Source organism: Callithrix jacchus, chromosome 4, assembly GCF_049354715.1.
Source record: "Callithrix jacchus isolate 240 chromosome 4, calJac240_pri, whole genome shotgun sequence".
Classification (NCBI taxonomy): domain Eukaryota; kingdom Metazoa; phylum Chordata; class Mammalia; order Primates; family Cebidae; genus Callithrix; species Callithrix jacchus.
This window is the reverse complement of record NC_133505.1, coordinates 70,073,565-70,093,459: the sequence shown is the minus strand read 5'-3', so window position 1 is coordinate 70,093,459 and position 19,895 is coordinate 70,073,565. Positions and strand designations below refer to the sequence as shown.

General features: G+C 35.5%; 1 protein-coding gene across 1 annotated transcript in view; it reads left to right on the top strand.

Moving 5' to 3' along the window:
- EYS (EGF-like photoreceptor maintenance factor) overlaps window positions 1-19,895 on the top strand; it is a 1,911,700-nt gene that overhangs the window by 744,622 nt on the left and 1,147,183 nt on the right. Inside the window, exon 19 of the mRNA XM_035296026.3 lies at window positions 5,321-5,520. Within this exon, the coding sequence (XP_035151917.3) occupies window positions 5,321-5,520 (200 nt within the window). The remainder of the gene's footprint in view (window positions 1-5,320; window positions 5,521-19,895) is intronic.

The window sequence follows — 19,895 nt, the reverse complement described above, 5'->3', positions numbered from 1 at the left end:
GTGGAAAAATACAGTTTATGTTAGGGATGGATAGGCAACAACACTAGCAAAATTGCTGTGACGGTTAATATTGAGTGTCAACTTCATTGCATTGAAGGATACAGAGTTATTCCCGGGTGTGTTTGTGTGAGTGTTGCTGAAGGAGATTAATATTTGAGTCAGTGAACTGGGAAAGGCAGACCCACCCTCAGTTTGAGTGGGTACAATTTAATGAGCTGCCAGCTCAGCTGGAATAAAGCAGACAGAAGAGCATGGAAGAACTAGACTGGCTGAGTCTTCCGGCCTTCATCTTTCTCCTGTGCTAGATGCTTCCTGCCCTCAAACATGTGACTCCAAGTTCTTCAGCTTTTGGATTTTGGACTCCCACCAGTGATTTGCCAGGGGCTTTCGGCCCTTTGGCCACAGACTGAAGGCTGAACTGTTGGCCTTCCTACTTTTGAGATTTGGGACTGCAACTGGCTTCCTTGCTCCTCAGCTTGCAGACGGCTTACTGTGGGACTTCACTTTGTGACTGTGTGAGTCACTACTCCTTAATAAACCCCCTTTCATATATACATCTGTTCTGTTTGTCCTGTTCCTCTAGAGAAACCTAATACACTTGCTTTGTTTTGGTTTATGTCCAAGTGACAATTAGGAGAAGCTCTAAAAGTTAGAATTAATGCTATGGAAAAGCAAACATGTGCCTGGGGAGACAATATAAGCCATGACTAGTGAAAAAAATGTAAATTAAGTTATAGATATGCACACACAGATAAGAAAAGTGAGTAGGGCAGCATAGAAAGCAGATATTTTTCTTTCAACTTTGATAAGACTTAGAAGGATGGCATATATTCATCTCATATACCCTGTGTATATGGAAGCAGTATTATTTTTAAAATATAAAATTATAAATATACGTTATGTGCTAAAATGGAAAAATCTAATTACAGAATTAAAAAATTATGACTTTCTCAGATGAAGTAGAACTAAGAGAATTTCTGCTTTAACTCATAGTGAACATATTTTTATGAGTAGACAATATAAAGCAAGGACTCATGTAAGTTCTCTAAATAAAAAGGAAAGAATTGAAGAACTGTGTGTGAATAACAAAGACATGGAATCAACATAGGTGCACATCAGTGGTGATAAAAAAATATGGTACATATACATCATGGAATAGTAGAGTGATTAAAAAAAATGTCATATTCTTACAGCAACATGGATGCAGCTGGAGGCCATAAAACTAAGGTAATTAATTCAGGAAAAGAAAACCAGATATCATATGTGCTCACTTATGAGTGGAGCTAAACATTCAACACCCATGGACATAAGCATGGAAACAATAGACACTGTGGACTAGTAGAGGGTAGAGAAAGGGAGAGGAGAATGGTTTAAAAAAATGGCCTATTGTATACTCTGCTCACTACCTGCGTGCAGTACACCCCTGTAACTAGGCTGCATGTGTATTCCCTGTATGTAAAAAACTGAGTACACACACAAGTGCAGGTGTTTGTATTTCTCTGAGTGTGAACTGTAATTTATGAGGAGCTTTTTATATAATATAATTTGCATTTTGTCTACCATGTATATCATGTGTATTTTTCAGTGTTTTGTTATTTTGTTAGTACATAGTGGATTCTGACATTCAGAAAATTATTTTTATGTATCCAAGTTGACTTGATTACAGAACTCTAAAGGTTCTGTGGTTTTTTGACAAGTTTAAAGGGGACTTATTTAACAAGTTCTTCTCATTCTTTTTATTTGAAATTATATGATTGATCCATCTGAATGCTTTACAGGAAAGGGTATGAGTTGGAGTCCATCTCCCTCAACTAATGGTCGGCATTTTCCTACAAATTATTTTAGAGAATATCAGTATCCTTTAATTAGAAACAAATCTTTAAAATAAACAAGATCTTGCAAATGGGAACATTTGTTACAAACACACAGAGTACCTTGCTTTTTCACTTCATCTGTCATAGCAGATTATTCTGCTTATAATATATAGTCTATATTACCACATATTGTTCCACTTTCTTCTTATTAATATTCTATTGTGTGGAAGTACCATATTTATTTAATCCATACCCCTTTTTGGATATTTAAATTTTTTAAGTCTGTTGCTCTTAAAAAGTATTTCTGTGTTTTAGGTGCAGAAGTTTGAGTTCATTATGTTGTTTCATAGCAGAAAAGAATCAGCACTAGTTTTAAGACCCCTGTTGCTCATTTGTTTATTCTGTCCTACATACTTGTGTGTTATGAGAAATATTTTTCTACATATTTGTTCTGGCAAAATGTGAATATTACTTCTCGGTATATGTATCTTTGGTTTAAATAAATGTCCTTGTGTTCTCCAGGTATTTGTTCTCTAGATATTCCACTATTTTCCCTCCTCAATAAATCTTGAATCCCTAAGTTAGGGAAAGCTCTATCACCAAGTGAGCCCAAACCTGGAACAGAAGAGCAAAACAAGTGGGGATGAGAGAAGTTGCATTTCCCTATCCAACCTCTTTTTACCATCAACAGCAACCATATGCCACTTACAGTACTACAGATTCCATAGTTACGTCTAATCAATGTGTTCTCAGCCTTTTGGATTGCCCAACCCTGCAACTTGCAAAGTAAAAGCCCACAGCATTGAGATTTTGAATGTACACTTTTGAAAAACACTGGACTACACTAGCAGTTTTTATTCAGAACTGGACAAAGTTCACAGAATTCTGTGAAGGTTAATAGGCCTTTGCAGGGGGAATGGTAGGGATTTATTAGCGACATTGTTCTGTTCCCACTATTCACATAGCAGTTCCCTCTGTATCTGTTGCCCTTTCTCCAAGATCTTAATTGAAGAAGGTATTCCACTACTCAAAACACCAATGCTAAAAAATAAAATGTGATGCCATGAGAGAAGTGTTATGGTAAAGATGACATTAGGTAACTTCCTTTTCTAGGCAGTTCAGAGTTCACAGAGCAAACCTGTGGATCTAAACCATATCCCTCAGAAAGAACACAACTATATGAGTCAGTGAGGTAACTGTCACATTTACTAGCCCAGTTAGTACTTTGCCCTGTCTAAGGATTTCACTCTGAATATAATACTGCCCTGTTCCTTTCATGCTTCTCTACATTCCTGGCATAACATTTTCAGTACAAGTTAAATGAATTTAACACCAGGGTCAAACTCAGTTGTCTAGATTACCCTGGTCTGCAGGATTCCTCCTGGCTTCCATCTCTTCCTCTGAATACTCAGCCTTTTATATATTTTATTTTCTGAAATTACTTTAGTGAACTCTTTGGGGAAGCACTTTATTATATTAAATAAAATATAGAAAAGCAATATAAATGATGATGAACAAAAGAAAAGGCATCCTTTTAAATTTTTAAACAGGAAAGATCAAGAACTTTAAATGACAATTTGATTTTCTCTAACAAGAAATTGCCTTTGTATTTCCCATTAAGCTTTCTAATTAATTTAGTAAAAGATTCTTGGAACCCTGGAGACAGAACTTTTGGCAGTCTAAAAACTATCCCTATCTTCCCATGGGAGATAGAACTCAATTAGTTTATGTAATGCTTTCTGATAAATCATTCTATACATATCCAGAAATAGAGCTAAGAGAGAAACATGTTTCCGTGCCACTCCCTGTGGAATTCTGCTTTTCTATTCTGTAAATAAAGCTGCAGTACCTACAGGATAGTCTACTACTATGTGCCCTTGGTTTTCCTTAACGAGATCACATTTTCAGCAAAAGTGAAACAAATATCATAGCATTTGTTTATAAAAATATACATTTAGTTCTAACACTTGAGAGGGTGTACAACATCACCATCTAGGTTCTAGGCATGACTGGAATATTATACTAAAGTGCACAATTCATTTCTAATTGACGATAACATTAATCTCTCTGATACAACTTCCAATTTTTTAATGGATATATGATAATGGAAAAGCTTCCATAATAGTCTTTTCAGTATGAGTTTTAATTATTAACACTTTTTTAAAGTCACTAAGTATTTGTAAGCATGTCAATTAATGAATAATAATTCTAGAAAATTATCACTTTTCAAGGTGAAATGCTGAAGAAGTATTTCATGTTTGCATATGCATTTATCTTTGAGAATGTAAGAACTCAAAACCTGGGGTGCAAAATGATTCAAATTGGTTTATATTCATCAAGGTATTATCTTTAGATTGCTCATTGAAAATAAACAGTTTTACTAATGATGTCACCACCCTCCATAAGTTATTTCTCAGAAGTATGTGTGCAAACCTTTTCAGTTAACATTATGAAAACTAATGTCATACCATGTTTATGGTACTATGACATGTGTTTTCCACAATGTAAGTATATATATAAACCCTACACTGTAAACTTAAAAGCATATGGCAGAAGCTAAATATACACAGAAACATATTTCTTGTTCAAATTAAGTGCCAAAAGATAGAAATAGAGGCTGACTGAGGCCTTCATAGTGGAGAGGAAAGAAAGATAATATTTACTGATCACATATGATGTTTAAGACACAGTGCCATTATTTTACTTAATTCTCATAGCACACCATATGAAGTGGGGGATATTATCACCATTTTGGGCATCAATGTAGTTACAAAAAATAATCATTTGTTGAATTAATAAGTAAAACTATGAGAAAATTTTAAATATTTTTAAACTTAATAGGTATTATCCAGATTCCTCTAACTGTACAAGACATTTGCACTGCTGCAGCTATATGTGTCTGAAATGTTGGGCATACAGTTGGAAAAATGCATGGGGAAAAGTAATTAAAAGATTATGATTGGATTTAAACTTCAGATATCATAGATGTATTAGGTATTTTAAATGGATATAAATCCATTGTGAAATGTTTGTTCTAAGTATGTGATCAAACCAGAATTCCTTTGAAATGTAATGAAAATACTATTAATCATTACTCTAAGAGAGCAGAGATGAACTGGGGCTGTTTTGGGAAAACTGAGAGGCACTGTAGACACTAAAGGTGTGAATACAAGTGAATTCCTGTTATTCTCTGCAGAGGAAATTTGCTTTAGCACCATTATTGGGGGCAGGGGTAGTTCTCTGACATAGTACACGTTTTGACAAAGATTAATAATGATTTTTTCCTTAGTAAATCAGCAGTAGAATATTTGAAGGGTTCTTTCTGGTAATAAAAGTTAAAAAATCCACTTACTAGTAAAAACATATATTTCAATTACTAAAGGAAGGAAATGTCAAACAAGCTTACACATCAGTTTTTTAGATTATGTTTAAATAAAAATGTAATTTGATTAAAATAGTCAGCTTTATACTAATAATCAAATTTGGTTCTCTATTTCTTAATCTAGGACTGCCCATCAATCCCCTGTATGAATGAAGGCTTCTGTCAGAAGTCGGCAAATGGATTTACTTGCATTTGCCAACATGGGTACACTGGTGCATATTGTGAAGAAAGGATTGATAATTGTGCTAAGCGTGAACTTAATTCGACCCTTTGTCTTAATGGAGGGATTTGTGTTGATGGACCTGGAGACACTTTTGAGTGCAGGTTAGTGTTTATTTACCCACAGGTAACTAAATATATATTTAGAAGTACTTATAAACATTCCACTAGCAATGCACTCTGCAATGTAAATACTAAATTTTAATGTAAGATTTTATCTCATATATATATGTGTGTGTGTGTATATGTGTGTGTGTGTGTGTGTGTATATATATGCACATCTTAGAAAATAATGCTTACAAATGTCATTTCTTATATTTTCCAAATATCCACATCCTCTCCAGCATTTGTTGTTTCCTGATTTTTTAATGATCACCATTCTAACAGGTGTGAGGTGGTATCTGATTGTGGTTTTGATTTGCATTTCTCTAATGACTAGAGATGATGAGCTTTTTTCATATGTTTGTTGGCTGCATAAATGTCTTCTTTTGAAAAGTGTCTGTTCATATCCTTTGCCCACTTTTGGATGGGGTTGTTTGTTTTTTTCTTGTAAATTTGTTTAACTTCTCCATAGATTCTGGATATCAGCCCTTTGTTAGATGGGTAGATTGCGAAAAAATTTTCCCATTCTGTTGGTTGTTGGTTCACTCTATTGATAGTTTCTTTTGCTGTGCAGAAGCTCTGAAGTTTAATTAGATTCCATTTGTCTATTTTGGCTTTTGTTGCCATTGCTTTTGGTGTTTTAGTCATGAAGTCCTTGCCCATGCCTATGTCCTGGATGGTATTACCTAGGTTTTCTTCTAGAGTTTTTTGGTGTTAAGCCTCATGTTTAAATCTTTAATCCATCATATAGTCATATCATTCTCATGTTTTGCTTTCCCAGTTAAATAATCCCTCATTTTTTACTTGTTTTTAATCTATTCTCCTTTATCACAGTGAATTTTTATTCTTTTTCTCAAAATATTTTATACCAAATGAATGATTTGTTGTAATATACCATTTATAGCCTAATCCCTGGTCACAGATTTATTTCTGTTACTGCTCTATGTCTATCTTCTGAGATCTTAATAAGTTATAAAAATTTTTATTTAAATTATAAAAGCTAATTAATCTATCACTATATTTTTGAACCAGTTTTCAAAGGTGTATTTTTTAACATTTTAGGAAATGAATTTTTATTTCCTTTGTTATTTCTGATTATATAATATATTCAATTGATTGATCATTTGAGAATTTAGTCACTATCTGTTCAACTTGTAAAATGATAATTGAACCCAGGTATTAAAAATATGCACACATACTTTACCTCCTTTCAGTCTCATTTGTGCTAGGCTGATGTTAAGTTAAAACTTATTAACTGTATTTCTGTCCTATATCTTAAATTACTGACAGATTTACTATGTATATTTTGAAATATAGTTATTTACTAGTAAAGTATGCTTATTTCTATATTTTGTTATTTATTTTTAAGATACTAATATATTCTGCCTTCTATAAAAACCTGTCACTTCCCTATTTTCTATATTCAATATTTAGGGCACATTTTGACTATTTAATTTGATATCTCCTGTATCATTTTATTTGGTGTATATCTCTAGTAAGACACACATAGCTACTAATTTAACATAAGTTCAAGACTAGTAACTTTACATTTATCATTGAGAAAAATGTTTATTATTATGACATAGGTATTATTTATTACACATTGTCTAACAGGCCATTTTTGTTTAACATACACATAAACCAGACTTGTGTGTGACCTGTGTGTGCATGTGTATTTTAAATCCTTCTCTCTCTCATGTCTTCTGTTTTGAGCATACATTCTATTTATTGTACTTTTGTTGTTTGATAAAATATGGTAATTATGGTTTTTATACAAATGGAAATTATATAAAACAAAATTATTAAAATAACCACCACAAGGATTCTCAGGGTGTAACCTAATAATTGCCTGGACCAAGTCATTAATCATAAATTGAACATACTTTTCCAATGGATACAGTGCTGAAAAGCAGGATGAAGAGAAATTAATAGAAATCCATTTTGTTCAATGAAAAATTTAATTATCAAGTAAGTAAACATAAACCTAAAATGTATGTTTTTACAAGCTGTTAGTATTTGTTAAATCAAGCACACTAAGAACTCTTAGTCTATTTAGTGTTGCTATAACAGACTAACAGCGACTAGAAAAGAGGTTTACTTGGCTTATGCTTCAAGTGGCTGAAATGCCCAAGAACCATGGCATAGGCATCTATTTGGCTTCATGCTGCACCATAAGATGACAGAGACGTGAAAGTGGAATCTGGAATGCAAAAAGGACCAAACAGGAGAGGCAACCTTGCTTGCTGACATGCATTCTACCCAGAATTTATCCTTTCTTGAAAGAACTAATCCAGTCTCATGAGAAAGACTTTCATCTATTTTAAAGATCTAACCGCTTTGTACAGGCACCACCTCCCAACATTGCTGCACTGGGAATGAAGGTTCCAACGTGAGTTTTGCTGTGGACACTTAAGCTATAGCAAACTCCTTTATAAATATTCCTTTTAGGGAAAAGTTATTCCTGGGCTAGTTAGGCAGATTTGCCTTACAGCAAGAAGCCGGTGGAATTCAGATTGAAGATGCCTGCTTCTTTTCCTGGCATATTTCTCAGGGACAAGTATAGGCATTCATTACTGCTATAAAGTTACTCAAATGTGTTTAAGTAGGAGTCATCTGTCACCAAAATTTTCACTGCAGATTCAATGTGTTTAAAAGCCCCTGCAAGTCTGTCAATGGTAATGCCTTGGGAAGTACAGTTTCTGTTGGGATTCCCACGCTGCACTCTGAGAAGTCAGAGTTGGTACCATGTCAGCATAGTCCTTAGACAGGTTACTCACCAACGAAAACTCATATTCCAGGAGGTAGTGCTTTTCAAGTTAAATTACCAGATTTGTTCATGGGCTGAGGGTAAATCTGTAATACGTTTATTTAAAATCATAATGAAATTATTATTTGATATTAAAAAAGGAAATTGAGCTTACTGTTCTGAGTCCTATTTGTGTTTTCTAAATTAGAAAGAATTATCTCACTCTTAAAAACCTGGTAAAATATGTTGTTGTTGTTGTTATCTTTTTACTCTTTTTGCTTCAAAGTTTATGTCAATCATAGTAAAAGTTAATGTGCCCATTCTTGTTGCTTGTTTGTTAATGAGTTTGCTGAGGTTTGTTTGACTTTAACTGAGAAAATTACTCAACTTTATAACTTTGCACTTTAAGGTATTTATCCTGAGGTCTTGAGAGGAAAAGTATTTCATTAAAATATTTCAGCCTTTAATGATCTGCAGAATATTTTATCGGCTTGCTTTTATAATGATTTTAGGAGAACAATTTATTTTTCCATTTGAAATTTTATGTTTAATCACATTAAACAAACAAAAAAGATAAAAACTGCACTACCCTTTAAAATTACCTGTAAATTTTTTAATTACCTAAAACACTTTGTTGTAGGATTCATATATTAATTTTAACTTGGTGTAATGTTAATTTCTTAGATCTTATCTTTGACTGAGGCTGATACGGTAAGAGCTGTTACTTTGCTTTTATCTCCATCACTGCAAAAAATAAACCTAGGAATGGTCTGTTTTCATGAATGCCATATGTTACAAATTCAGTTGATTCCGTTCTTTCACAGAAGTTGACATGACTTTTAATTTATTTAATTAAAAACTATGTAGAAAATATTCAAATGAATAACATACAGAGAATTTATAATTTAATCCCCTTCTGTTTTTATTTCTGGAGTTTTAAGAGTTAATTAGAAGATGTGGTGTCACATTTCTCTTATATCTTCTAATCAGGCTAATTTTTAAAATAATTATTCTATTTGTCTTACATAGATTGATACTGATCCACTCATTCTACATCCTACTTTGGATAGCAATATTGGTTACATATTGTATATCACACATATTTTTTTAATTTTCTTTAACATTTTTTTTCAACTTTTATTATAGATTAAAGGATACATATACAGGTATGTTAAATGGGTAAATTACTTGATGCTGAGGCTTGACGGTCCCAAAACTCCCATCACTTAGGCCATAAGTGTACTACCTACAGGGGATACTTCAGCCCATGTCCCCTTCTCCCATTTCTGCATCTAGTGATCCCCATTGTATGTTGTTCCCATCTTTATGATCATGTGTTTTCAGTGTTTAGCTCCCACTTATGCAGGGAACATATGGTATTTGATTTTCAGTTCTTATGTTAGGGCATTTAGGATAATGGCTTCCCGCTCTGCCTATGTTTCTGCAATGGGCATGATTTCATTCTTTTTGATGATTGCATAGTACTTCATTGTGTATATGTACCACGTTTTCTTTTCTCAATCCACTGTTGATGGGCTCTTAGTATGATTCTATATCCTTGCTATTATGAATAGCACCACTTAAAACTCTGTCCTTCATGTATTTCACTTATTTTCAGTTTTTATATTTTTGTTCCTTCTTACTTTTTTATTTACTTCTCAAACTTTTATCTAGTTTTTCTGAATATTTCTTGTTATTCTCTTTTAATTTTTAATATATATTAGTTTTTTTTTATTTTTTTATCTTAAATGTAATGACCTCTTTAAAAAAACACATTTTCATCTTCTGTTTACAAAACAGTTTATTCCAAGAGTTTGATTTTTTCAAATTTCATATAGCTGAACTCCTGTTTTTATTGTTACAAAATTAAGTTGACTCAGAGTGTCAGTTTCCACCATTTTGTATCCCTGCTTTATTGGTCTTCATGGTTGTTACTCAGATATATCAGAAGACCACTTTCATATCCTAACCCTATTTGCCAGACTGTTGTTCACTGAATTATTTCTGTGTCTGCAAGACAATTTTAAATGATAAGTCTGAACCATTAAATGCCTGGGCAGAGACATGTATTAATGCAGTGGAACACCCAAGAAAGCCTATTTTTACTATATGTGTTGTGGTTGTGTGGGTCTAAGGGTCAAATCACTGCCCAAATATGAGTCTATTTAAATATCTTCCTCTACTATTACAATTTTGAATATTGGGCCTCGCCAGGTCAGAGGTATATCATATTTATACTTTGTTCATTGCAGTTTTTTCCCCATGAAAACATTTTATTATTTCAAATTATAACTAAAACAATGGTACATAATTAAGATTGCTAGTATTTATTTTAAAAGTATTTTCCTGGGGACAGCCAAGATGGCACAGTAGGAGCAAATTGGGATTGAAGCTGTCAGTGAAGACGCAGAGGGTGAGTTCAATTCGCATTTCCAGACGGATCTTTGTTGCCCACAGAACGGGGAAATTCCCAGGTTTAGGAGAGACACAGGAAGCCAGCGCAGCTGTTAAGGCTCGCGCGGCCTGTTTCCGCCGGCGCTGCAGCGCAGCGGCACTCCACACAGAACGCACTGGTCTGGATGCCCTGTTAAACTGGCAATCTGAGATTTGGGAGGGCAGATTAGCATATCCATCTGATTAAATGGGACTTGGACAGTGAGCCAGACGAGGAGATTACTGGGAAGAGACGTTTGAGCCAGCACAGTGGGTAGCTGCACTGGAAATCACACAGATCCCGGTGCCGTATCAGCAGGCGACTGAAACACCTGGGAGAAAGTCTACTGTTAAACTTAAAAAAAAAAAAAAGAGTGCTCTGAGGCAGGGAGCCAGGTGATCAGGCTCAGCAGGTCCCACCCCCACAGGGACAAACAAAACGGCGATTCAAAACGCTTGGGGTTGAGAGTTTAACTGCAGGCACAGCTGAACCCAGGACGGTGCAGCTCGGAATGATGCAGCTTGGTGGGGGAGGGGCATCCGCCATTACTGAGGCATACCGCCCCTACTGAGGTACACTCTCATTGCTGACATAGCTTGCCATTGCCGAGGCATAGCGCCATAACAGAGAGACTCTGACAACAGGGAGGAGCCCATGGCAGCAGGGTGGAGCCTCGAGAGGCAAATAGTGACTAGACTGCCTCCTAGCTGGGCAGGAAGGTGCAACGGATACTCACAAAGAAAGCTCTAACTCCCAGAGACAGAGCATCTGAGGAAAAAAGGGGGTTTTATGAGTTCTGCTGCAACAGACTTAAACATACTGGCCTAACTGCCCTGAATGATCAACGGAGTTCATAGCTCAGCACTTGAGCTCCTATAAAGTACAGACCACCTCCTCAAGCAGCTCCATGACCCCTGTATATCCAAAGAGTCACCGCAAAAAGGAGTGATCAGACTGGCATTTGGCGGGCATCATTCTGGGACAAAGATAGCAGAAGAAGAAACTGGTAGCACCCCTCACTGTTCCACAGCTGCTACAGGTGTACCCCAGACAAGCAGCGCCTGGAGTGGACCTCAGCAGTCCTACAGCAGAGGGGCTAGACTATTAGAAGGAAAACTAAGTAACAGAAATACTTCATCATCAACAATCTGGACGCCCACTCAGAGACCCAATTGAAAAGTCAGCAACTACTCAGATGACAGGTGGATAAACCCACAAAGATTGGAAGAAACCAGCGCAAAAAGGAGGAAAACACCCGAAACCAAAACACCTCCCCTCCTACAAAGGATCAAAACTGTTCACCAGCAAGGGAACAAAGCTGGACGGAGAATGAGTGTGATGAAATGATGGAATCAGACTTCAGAAGGTGGGTAATGAGAAACGTCCGTGAGCTAAAAGAACATGTTCTAAATCAATGCAAAGAAACTAAGAACCTTGAAAAAAGATTTCAGAAAATGATAACAAGAATGGACAACTTAGAGAGTAATATGAATGAATTGAAGGAGCTGAAAAACACAACACGAGAACTTCATGAAGCATGCACAAGTTTCAACAGCCAAATTGACCCAGCAGAAGAAATATCAGAAGTTGAAGATCAACTCAATGAAATAAATGAGAAACCAAGCTTAGAGAAAAAAGCACAGAAAGGAATGAACAAAGTCTCCAAGAAATGTGGGACTACGTGAAGAGACCTAACCTATGTTTGATAGGTGTACCAGAATGTGATGAAGAGAATGAATCAAAGATGGAAAATACTCGTCAGGATATTATTCAGAAAAATTTCCCCAACCTAGCAAGACAGGCCAACACTCAATTGCAGGAAATACAGAGAACACCACAAAGATATTCCGCAAGAAGAGCAACCCCAAGGCACATAATCGTCCGATTCACCAGGGTTGAAATGAAGGAGAAAATACTAAGGGCAGCCAGAGAGAAAAGTGGTGTCACCCACAAAGGGAAGCCCATCAGACTCACAGCAGAACTACCAGCAGAAATGCTACAAGCCAGAAGAGAGTGGGGGCCAATATTCAACATTCCTAAAGAAAAGAACTTTCAACCCAGAATTTCATATCCAGCCAAACTGAGTTTCAGAAGTGAAGGAAAAATAAAATCCTTTGCAAACAAGCAAGTACTTAGAGATTTTGTCACCACCAGGCCTGCTTTACAAGAGCTCCTGAAAGAGGCACTACACATAGAAAGAAACAATCAGTACCAGCCATTCCAAAAACATACCAAATGCTAAAGAGCATCAACAAAATGAAGAATCTGCATCAACTAATGGGCAAAACAGCCAGCTAGCATCAAAACGGCAGTATCAAATTCACATATAACAATATTAACCCTAAATGTAAATGGGCTAAATGCACCAATCAAAAGACACAGACTGGCAAAATGGATAAAAATCCAAAACCCATCAGTGTGCTGTATCCAGGAAAACCATCTCACAGGCAAGGATACACAAAGTCTCAAAATAAAGGGATGGAGGAAGATTTACCAAGCAAATGAACAGCAAAAAAAAAAGCAGGAGTTGCAATTCTCATCTTTGATAAAATTGACTTTAAAGCAACAAAGATCAAAAGAGACAAAAAAGGACATTACATAATGGTAAAAGGATCGATCCAACAAGAGGAGCTAATGATCCTAAATATATATGGACCCAATACAGGAGCACCCAGATACATAAGGCAAGTTCTTAATGACTTACAAAAAGACTTAGACTCCCACACAATAATAGTGAGAGACTTTAACACTCCACTGTCAATATTAGACAGATCAACCAGACAGAAAATCAACAAGGATATCCAGGGCTTGAACTCAGACCTGGAACAAGCAAACCTGATAGACATTTACAGAACTCTCCACCCCAAATCCACAGAATATACATTCTTCTCAGCACCACATCACACCTACTCTAAAACTGACCACATAATTGGAAGTAAAGCACTCCTCAGCAAATGCAAAACAACTGAAATCATAACAGTCTCTCAGACCATAGTGCAATCAAGCTAGAACTCAGAATTCAGAAACTAACTCAGAACCGCACAGCTTCATGGAAACTGAATAACTGGCTTTTGAATGTTGACTGGGTAAACAATGAAATGAAGGCAGAAATAAAGAAGTTCTTCAAAACCAATGAGAACGAAGACACAACATACCAGAATCTCTGGGACACATTTAAAGCAGTCTCCAGAGGAAAATATATAGCAATAAGTGCCCATATGAGAAGAGTGGAGAGATCCAAAATTGACACCCTACAATCAAAATTGAAAGAGCTAGAGGAGCAAGATCAAAAAAACTCAAAACCTAGCAGAAGACAAGAAATAACTAATATCAGAGCAGAAATGAAGGAGATAGAGACACGAAAAACCCTTCAAAAAATCAATGAATCCAACAGCTGGTTTTTTGAAAAGATCAACAAAATAGACAGACCACTAGCCAGATAGATAAAAAAGAAAAGAGAGAACAACCAAATACATGCAATAAAAAATGATAAAGGGGAAATCACCACAGATTCCACAGAAATTCAAACCATCATCAGAGAATATTACAAACAACTCTATGCACATAAACTACTAAACCTGGAAGAAATGGATTAATTCCTGGACTCCTGTGTCCTCCCAAGCCTAAACCAGGAGGAAGCTGAAACTATGAATAGACCAATAACAAGGTCAGAAGTCGACGCAGCAATTAAGAGCCTACCACACACAAAAAGCCCAGGTCCAGATGGGTTCACAGCCGAATTCTACCAGACACACAAAGAGGAGCTGGTACCATTCCTTCTGAAACTATTCCAAATAATCCAGAAAGAGGGAATCCTTCCAAAATCATTTTATGAGACCAACATCATCCTGATACCAAAACCCGACAGAGACCCAACAAGAAAAGAAAACTTCAGGCCAATATCCATGATGAACATAGTTGCAAAAATCTTGAAATACTGACAAACCAATTGCGACAGCACATCAAAAAACTTATCCATCATGATCAAGTAGGATTCATCCTGGGGATGCAAGGCTGGTTCAACATACACATGTCTATCAACGTAATTCACCACATAAACAGAACCTAAAACAAAAACCACATGATTATCTCAATTGACGCAGAGAAGGCATTTGACAAAATTCAACAGCACTTTATGCTAAAAACCCTCAATAAACTCGATATTAACGGAACGTATCTCAAAATAATAAAAGCTATTTACGACAAACCAACAGCCAATATTAGACTGAATAGGCAAAAACTGGAAGCATTCCCTTTGAAATCCAGCACTAGACAAGGATGCCCTCTTTCACCACTCCTATTCAATATAGTACTGGAAGTTCTAGCCAGAGCAATCAGGCAAGAAAAATAAATAAATGGTATTCAAATAGGAAGGTGGAAGCCAAATTGTCTCTATTTGCAGACGACATAATAGTATACTTAGAAGACCCCATCGCCTCAGCCCAAAAACTCCTGAAACTGATAAGCAACTTCAGCAAAGTCTCAGGATATAAAATCAATGTGCAACAATCACAAGCATTCCAATATACCAATAACAGACATAAAGAGAGCCAAATCAAGTACAAACTGCCATTCACAATTGCTACAAAAAGAATAAAATACCTAGGAATACAACTCACAAGGAACGTAAGGGATCTCTTCAAGGAAAACTACAAACCACTGCTCAACGAAATAAGAGAGGACACAAACAGATGGAGAAACATTCCATGTTCATAGTTAGGAAGAATCAATATTGTGAAAATGGCTATACTGCCCAAAGTAATTTACAGAATCAATGCTATTCCCATCAAGCTACCAATGACCTTCTTCACAGAACTGGAGAAAACCGTGATGAACTTCATATGGAACCAAAAGAGAGCCTGCAAAGCCAAATCAATTCTAAGCAGAAAGAACACAGCGGGAGGCATCACACTACCGGGCTTCAAACTATACTACAAGGCTAGAGTAATCAAAACAACATGGTACTGGTACCAAAACAGAGATATAGACCAATGGAACAGAACAGAGGCATCGGAGGCAACACAACATATCTACAACCATACAATCTTTGATCAGCCTGACAAAAACAAGCAATGGGGAAAGAATTCCCTGTTAAATAAATGGTGTTGGGAAAACTGGCTAGCCATGTGCAGAAAGCAGAAACTGGACCCTTTCCTGACACCTTACACTAAAATTAACTCCAGATGGATTAAAGATTTAAACATAAGACCTGGCACCATAAAAACCCTAGAAGAAAATCTAGGCAGAACCATTCAGGACATAGGAGTAGGCAAGGACTTCATAACTAAAACATCAAAAACATTGGCAGCAAAAGCCAAATAGACAAATGGGACCTAATCAAACTCCACAGCTTCTGCATAGCAAAAGAAACAGTCACTAGAGTGAATCGGCAACCAACAGAATGGGAAAAAATTTTTGCAGTTTACCCATCTGACAAAGGGCTGATATCCAGAATTTACAAAGAACTCAAACAGATTTACAGAAAAAAAAACAAACAAGCCCATTCAAAAATGGGCAAAGGATGTGAACAGACACTTTGCAAAAGAAGACATACATGGGGCCAACAAATATATGAAAAAATGCTCATCATCACTGGTCATCAGAGAGATGCAAATCAAAACCACATTGAGATACCATCTCACGCCAGTTAGAATGGCGATCATTAAAAAATCTGGGGACAACAGATGCTGGAGAGGATGTGGAAAAATAGGAACACTTTTACACTGCTGGTGGGAGTGTAAATTATTTCAACCATTGTGGAAGACAGTGTGCCAATTTCTAAAGGACCTAGAAATAGAAATTCCATTTGACCCAGCAATCCCATTACGGGGTATATATCCGAAGGACTATAAATTGGTCTACTATAAGGACACGTGCACACGGATGTTCATTGCAGCACTGTTTACAATAGCAAAGACCTGGAACCAACCCAAATGCCCATGGATGATAGACTGGACTGGGAAAATGTGGCACATATACACCATGGAATATTATGCAGTAATCAAAAATTATGAGTTTGTGTCGTTTGTAGGGACATGGATGAATCTGGAGAACATCATTGTCAGCAAACTGACACAAGAACAGAAAATGAAATACCGCATATTCTCACTCATAGGCGGGTGATGAAAAATGAGAACACATGGACACAGGGAGGGGAGTACTACACACTGGGGTCTATTGGGGGAAATAGGGGAGGGACAGCGGGCGGGGGAGGTGGGGAGGGATAGCCTGTGGAGAAATGCCAAATGTGGGTGAAGGGGAGGAAGGCAGCAGAACACACTGCCATGTGTGTACCTATGCAACTATCTTGCATGTTCTGCACATATACCCCAAAACCTAAAATGCAATAAAACAAATGTTTTCCTGAATGCAGTAGCTAAATTTTTAAAGATAGGTATTTTATTTGTTTTCTGGAAAGGATAAGTTTGTTGTGGTAGCCAGCACAGTACTCACACAGAACAGTTGTATTTTGACAAGAAAGAAAAAAAATTACCAAGAATCCCAGATTACATACAGTTTTTTGCACTTGGATTTCAAGGGTCTTGTTTAAAGTTCTCAGGCATCATTTAGGGCCACTGAACCTGTTAGGAATTTATTTTCCATGCAACAGATTTGTAAATTTCTAAGTCGATTAATATATGGACTCCTTTCAAAGCAAAGTGAATCTCATGTTTTCTCAGTTAAATGATGTATTTGATACATACAAATATAAAGCTAGTTGTAAACCCATTACATTTACTTGTGTCATATAACCATAAAAATTTTTAAAGTTCAATGAAACCTGTAAGTCTAATTCAATTTTTACCATAAAATGTTAATTTAATGTGATAAACTCTGATGTTGCTACCGTATGACATTGTCTACTTCAGTGTCCCCTTGCTTCTTTGTGCCAGTTGAAAATATAATTCTTCCAAAACATGTTTTATACTATAAATTTTTAGTGTGCTATATCATGATCATAGGTAGATTCTTTAAACAGGAAAGAAGGAAGCGGGCAAGGGAGGGAGGGAGAAAGGGAAGGAGGGAAGGAGGGAGGGAAGGAGGGAAGGAGGGAGGGAAGGAGAGAAGGAGGAAGGGAAGGACTTAAACCTGACTGTTTGGAATGTGACTCTGGATAGTAAAAGGAATGAACCACTGGCATATAGTTAGTCTCCTTATTACTGTGGACAAATACATAGGTAATATTGCTTTGCTTACTGAAATAAAATTAAAACTAACTATTTCAAGCAAAATAAGTAGTATTTTTTAGATAAACAGTTAGATGTTAGGTGTATAGTAACTTATTCTATAACCATAATTCAGGTGATTTATAGAGAAGTGAATGGACACTTTAAACACTTACACTTATTTTTAGTAATATATGTTTTAGGAAATCCAAACATTTAAGTGATTGACTTCATATTACTTAATGAAGAAATGCCAGTATTATAATATGCACATCTAGAGAAAAAAATACATGATTAGTAATAGATAAGATTTTCAAAGTCTTTGCCGTTCACAAACTATATGTGTTATTTAAAATAATTGGACATATATTTGTTCAGAAAATATAGTACCTGAAGATTTCATTTCTAGTTATAAACTTGATTGAGTTTTAGAGCTGAGGGAGATTAAAGAGATTATTGCTCTAGTGTCCTAGATATTACATAGGTGAAAGGGCAAAGGTCTAAGGAGGTTTGTACTCTGTCAGTCATCAAAACTGAAGTAACAATCAGTGGAAAGATAAATACCAGAATCTAGTACATTGCTCATTTATTTTTATTATGGTACTTTTTATTTGAAATACAAAATATAAAAGGAATATAGGTATATATAGTAAAAAGAGAAGAAATATATGTAGTTAGATATGACTATTCTCCTTGCAGTTAAACATCTACTTTGTACTTTATTTTCTGGTGCAAACTTTAAAGACATTAATGACTTTGTTGAGTTTAACAATAGCTGCTTTCAGAAATTCATAACTATTACTAACCATGTGTAACACTTTAATAGCATTTTAATGCATGTAAGTTTTATTAAACTATAAAAACTACGTTGAAATTACACTAAAATTCAAATTGGACTCACACACCAGAGGACTACAGAAATAAGCAAAAACATTATACATAACTTTTTTGCTCTGTAGATTACACAGAACTTAGGAAATAATTTATAAAACAAGGCACTAAGACACAAAGATAGTTGATTTGTTTTTAATATGTGAAATCTGGTTCCAGGCAATTTTTTTCCATAGCCTTTGCCTTACAGGGTCCTCTTCCATCCCCACAAGTTTTCCACCCTCCAGCTCCAAATTTTCTTTAATCTTATATTATTTTTTCCCAGACTTGATTCTCCTTGGTCATTATCTTCATATTTTTGAAATATTTGACATTCTTGCCCTTATTATTTACTTAAACTTTATTACTCTTTCTACTTTGAACTGAGCAAATTAACACACACTACTTATATGTTAAAAGATTGGTAAGCTTTAATGTTTGATTCCTGACATTTTCATATTTCTTTTTAAAAAGATTGCAGGAAAATCAGTAATAATGAATCATTTTTACTTGTGGAATCTTAGGGACCATAGTATCTTATAATCTTGTTACATAAACTATTTGAGATATGTAATCCATACTAGTGTCATATTGAAGAAAGACAGATGCTAGTTTCTTATATGCTTGGAGAAAAAATTCTGAAATAAAGTCTAAGAGAAGCTAGGTACCTTATAATGGTTACAGGGTAGGGGTATTGATTGGACAATAACCCATTTTCAACTATCATTAATCACTTTGGCTTTAAGTTAATTAGTTTTACAACTTGGAAAAAGATGTTGGTATTTTAGCAGGCATAGTTTAGGTGACATTTTATTAAATGGAGATTATGTTTTCAAAAACAAAATATGGACCATGTAATACTGTAAATTTATGCCATTTTTGTTTTTTGTTTTTACATTAAGAAAAAAATTTGGGCTATTTTACTATACGTGGTATTGGAAAGGAAAAGACAAGCAAAACCTGCTTTTCTTAACAGGTCTGCTCTGTAAACCTCACTTTTACTATTTTATCACATTATTTCACAACATGGAGAAATTCAAATTTAAAATGTTAGCCTATTTTGATTTTTAATGTAAAGTATTATTAAGATGTTATAATTTTTAAATTATATCTCATCCATCAAATTCGTAGGCCATTTCCTATATTCAAATGTAAGACTTAT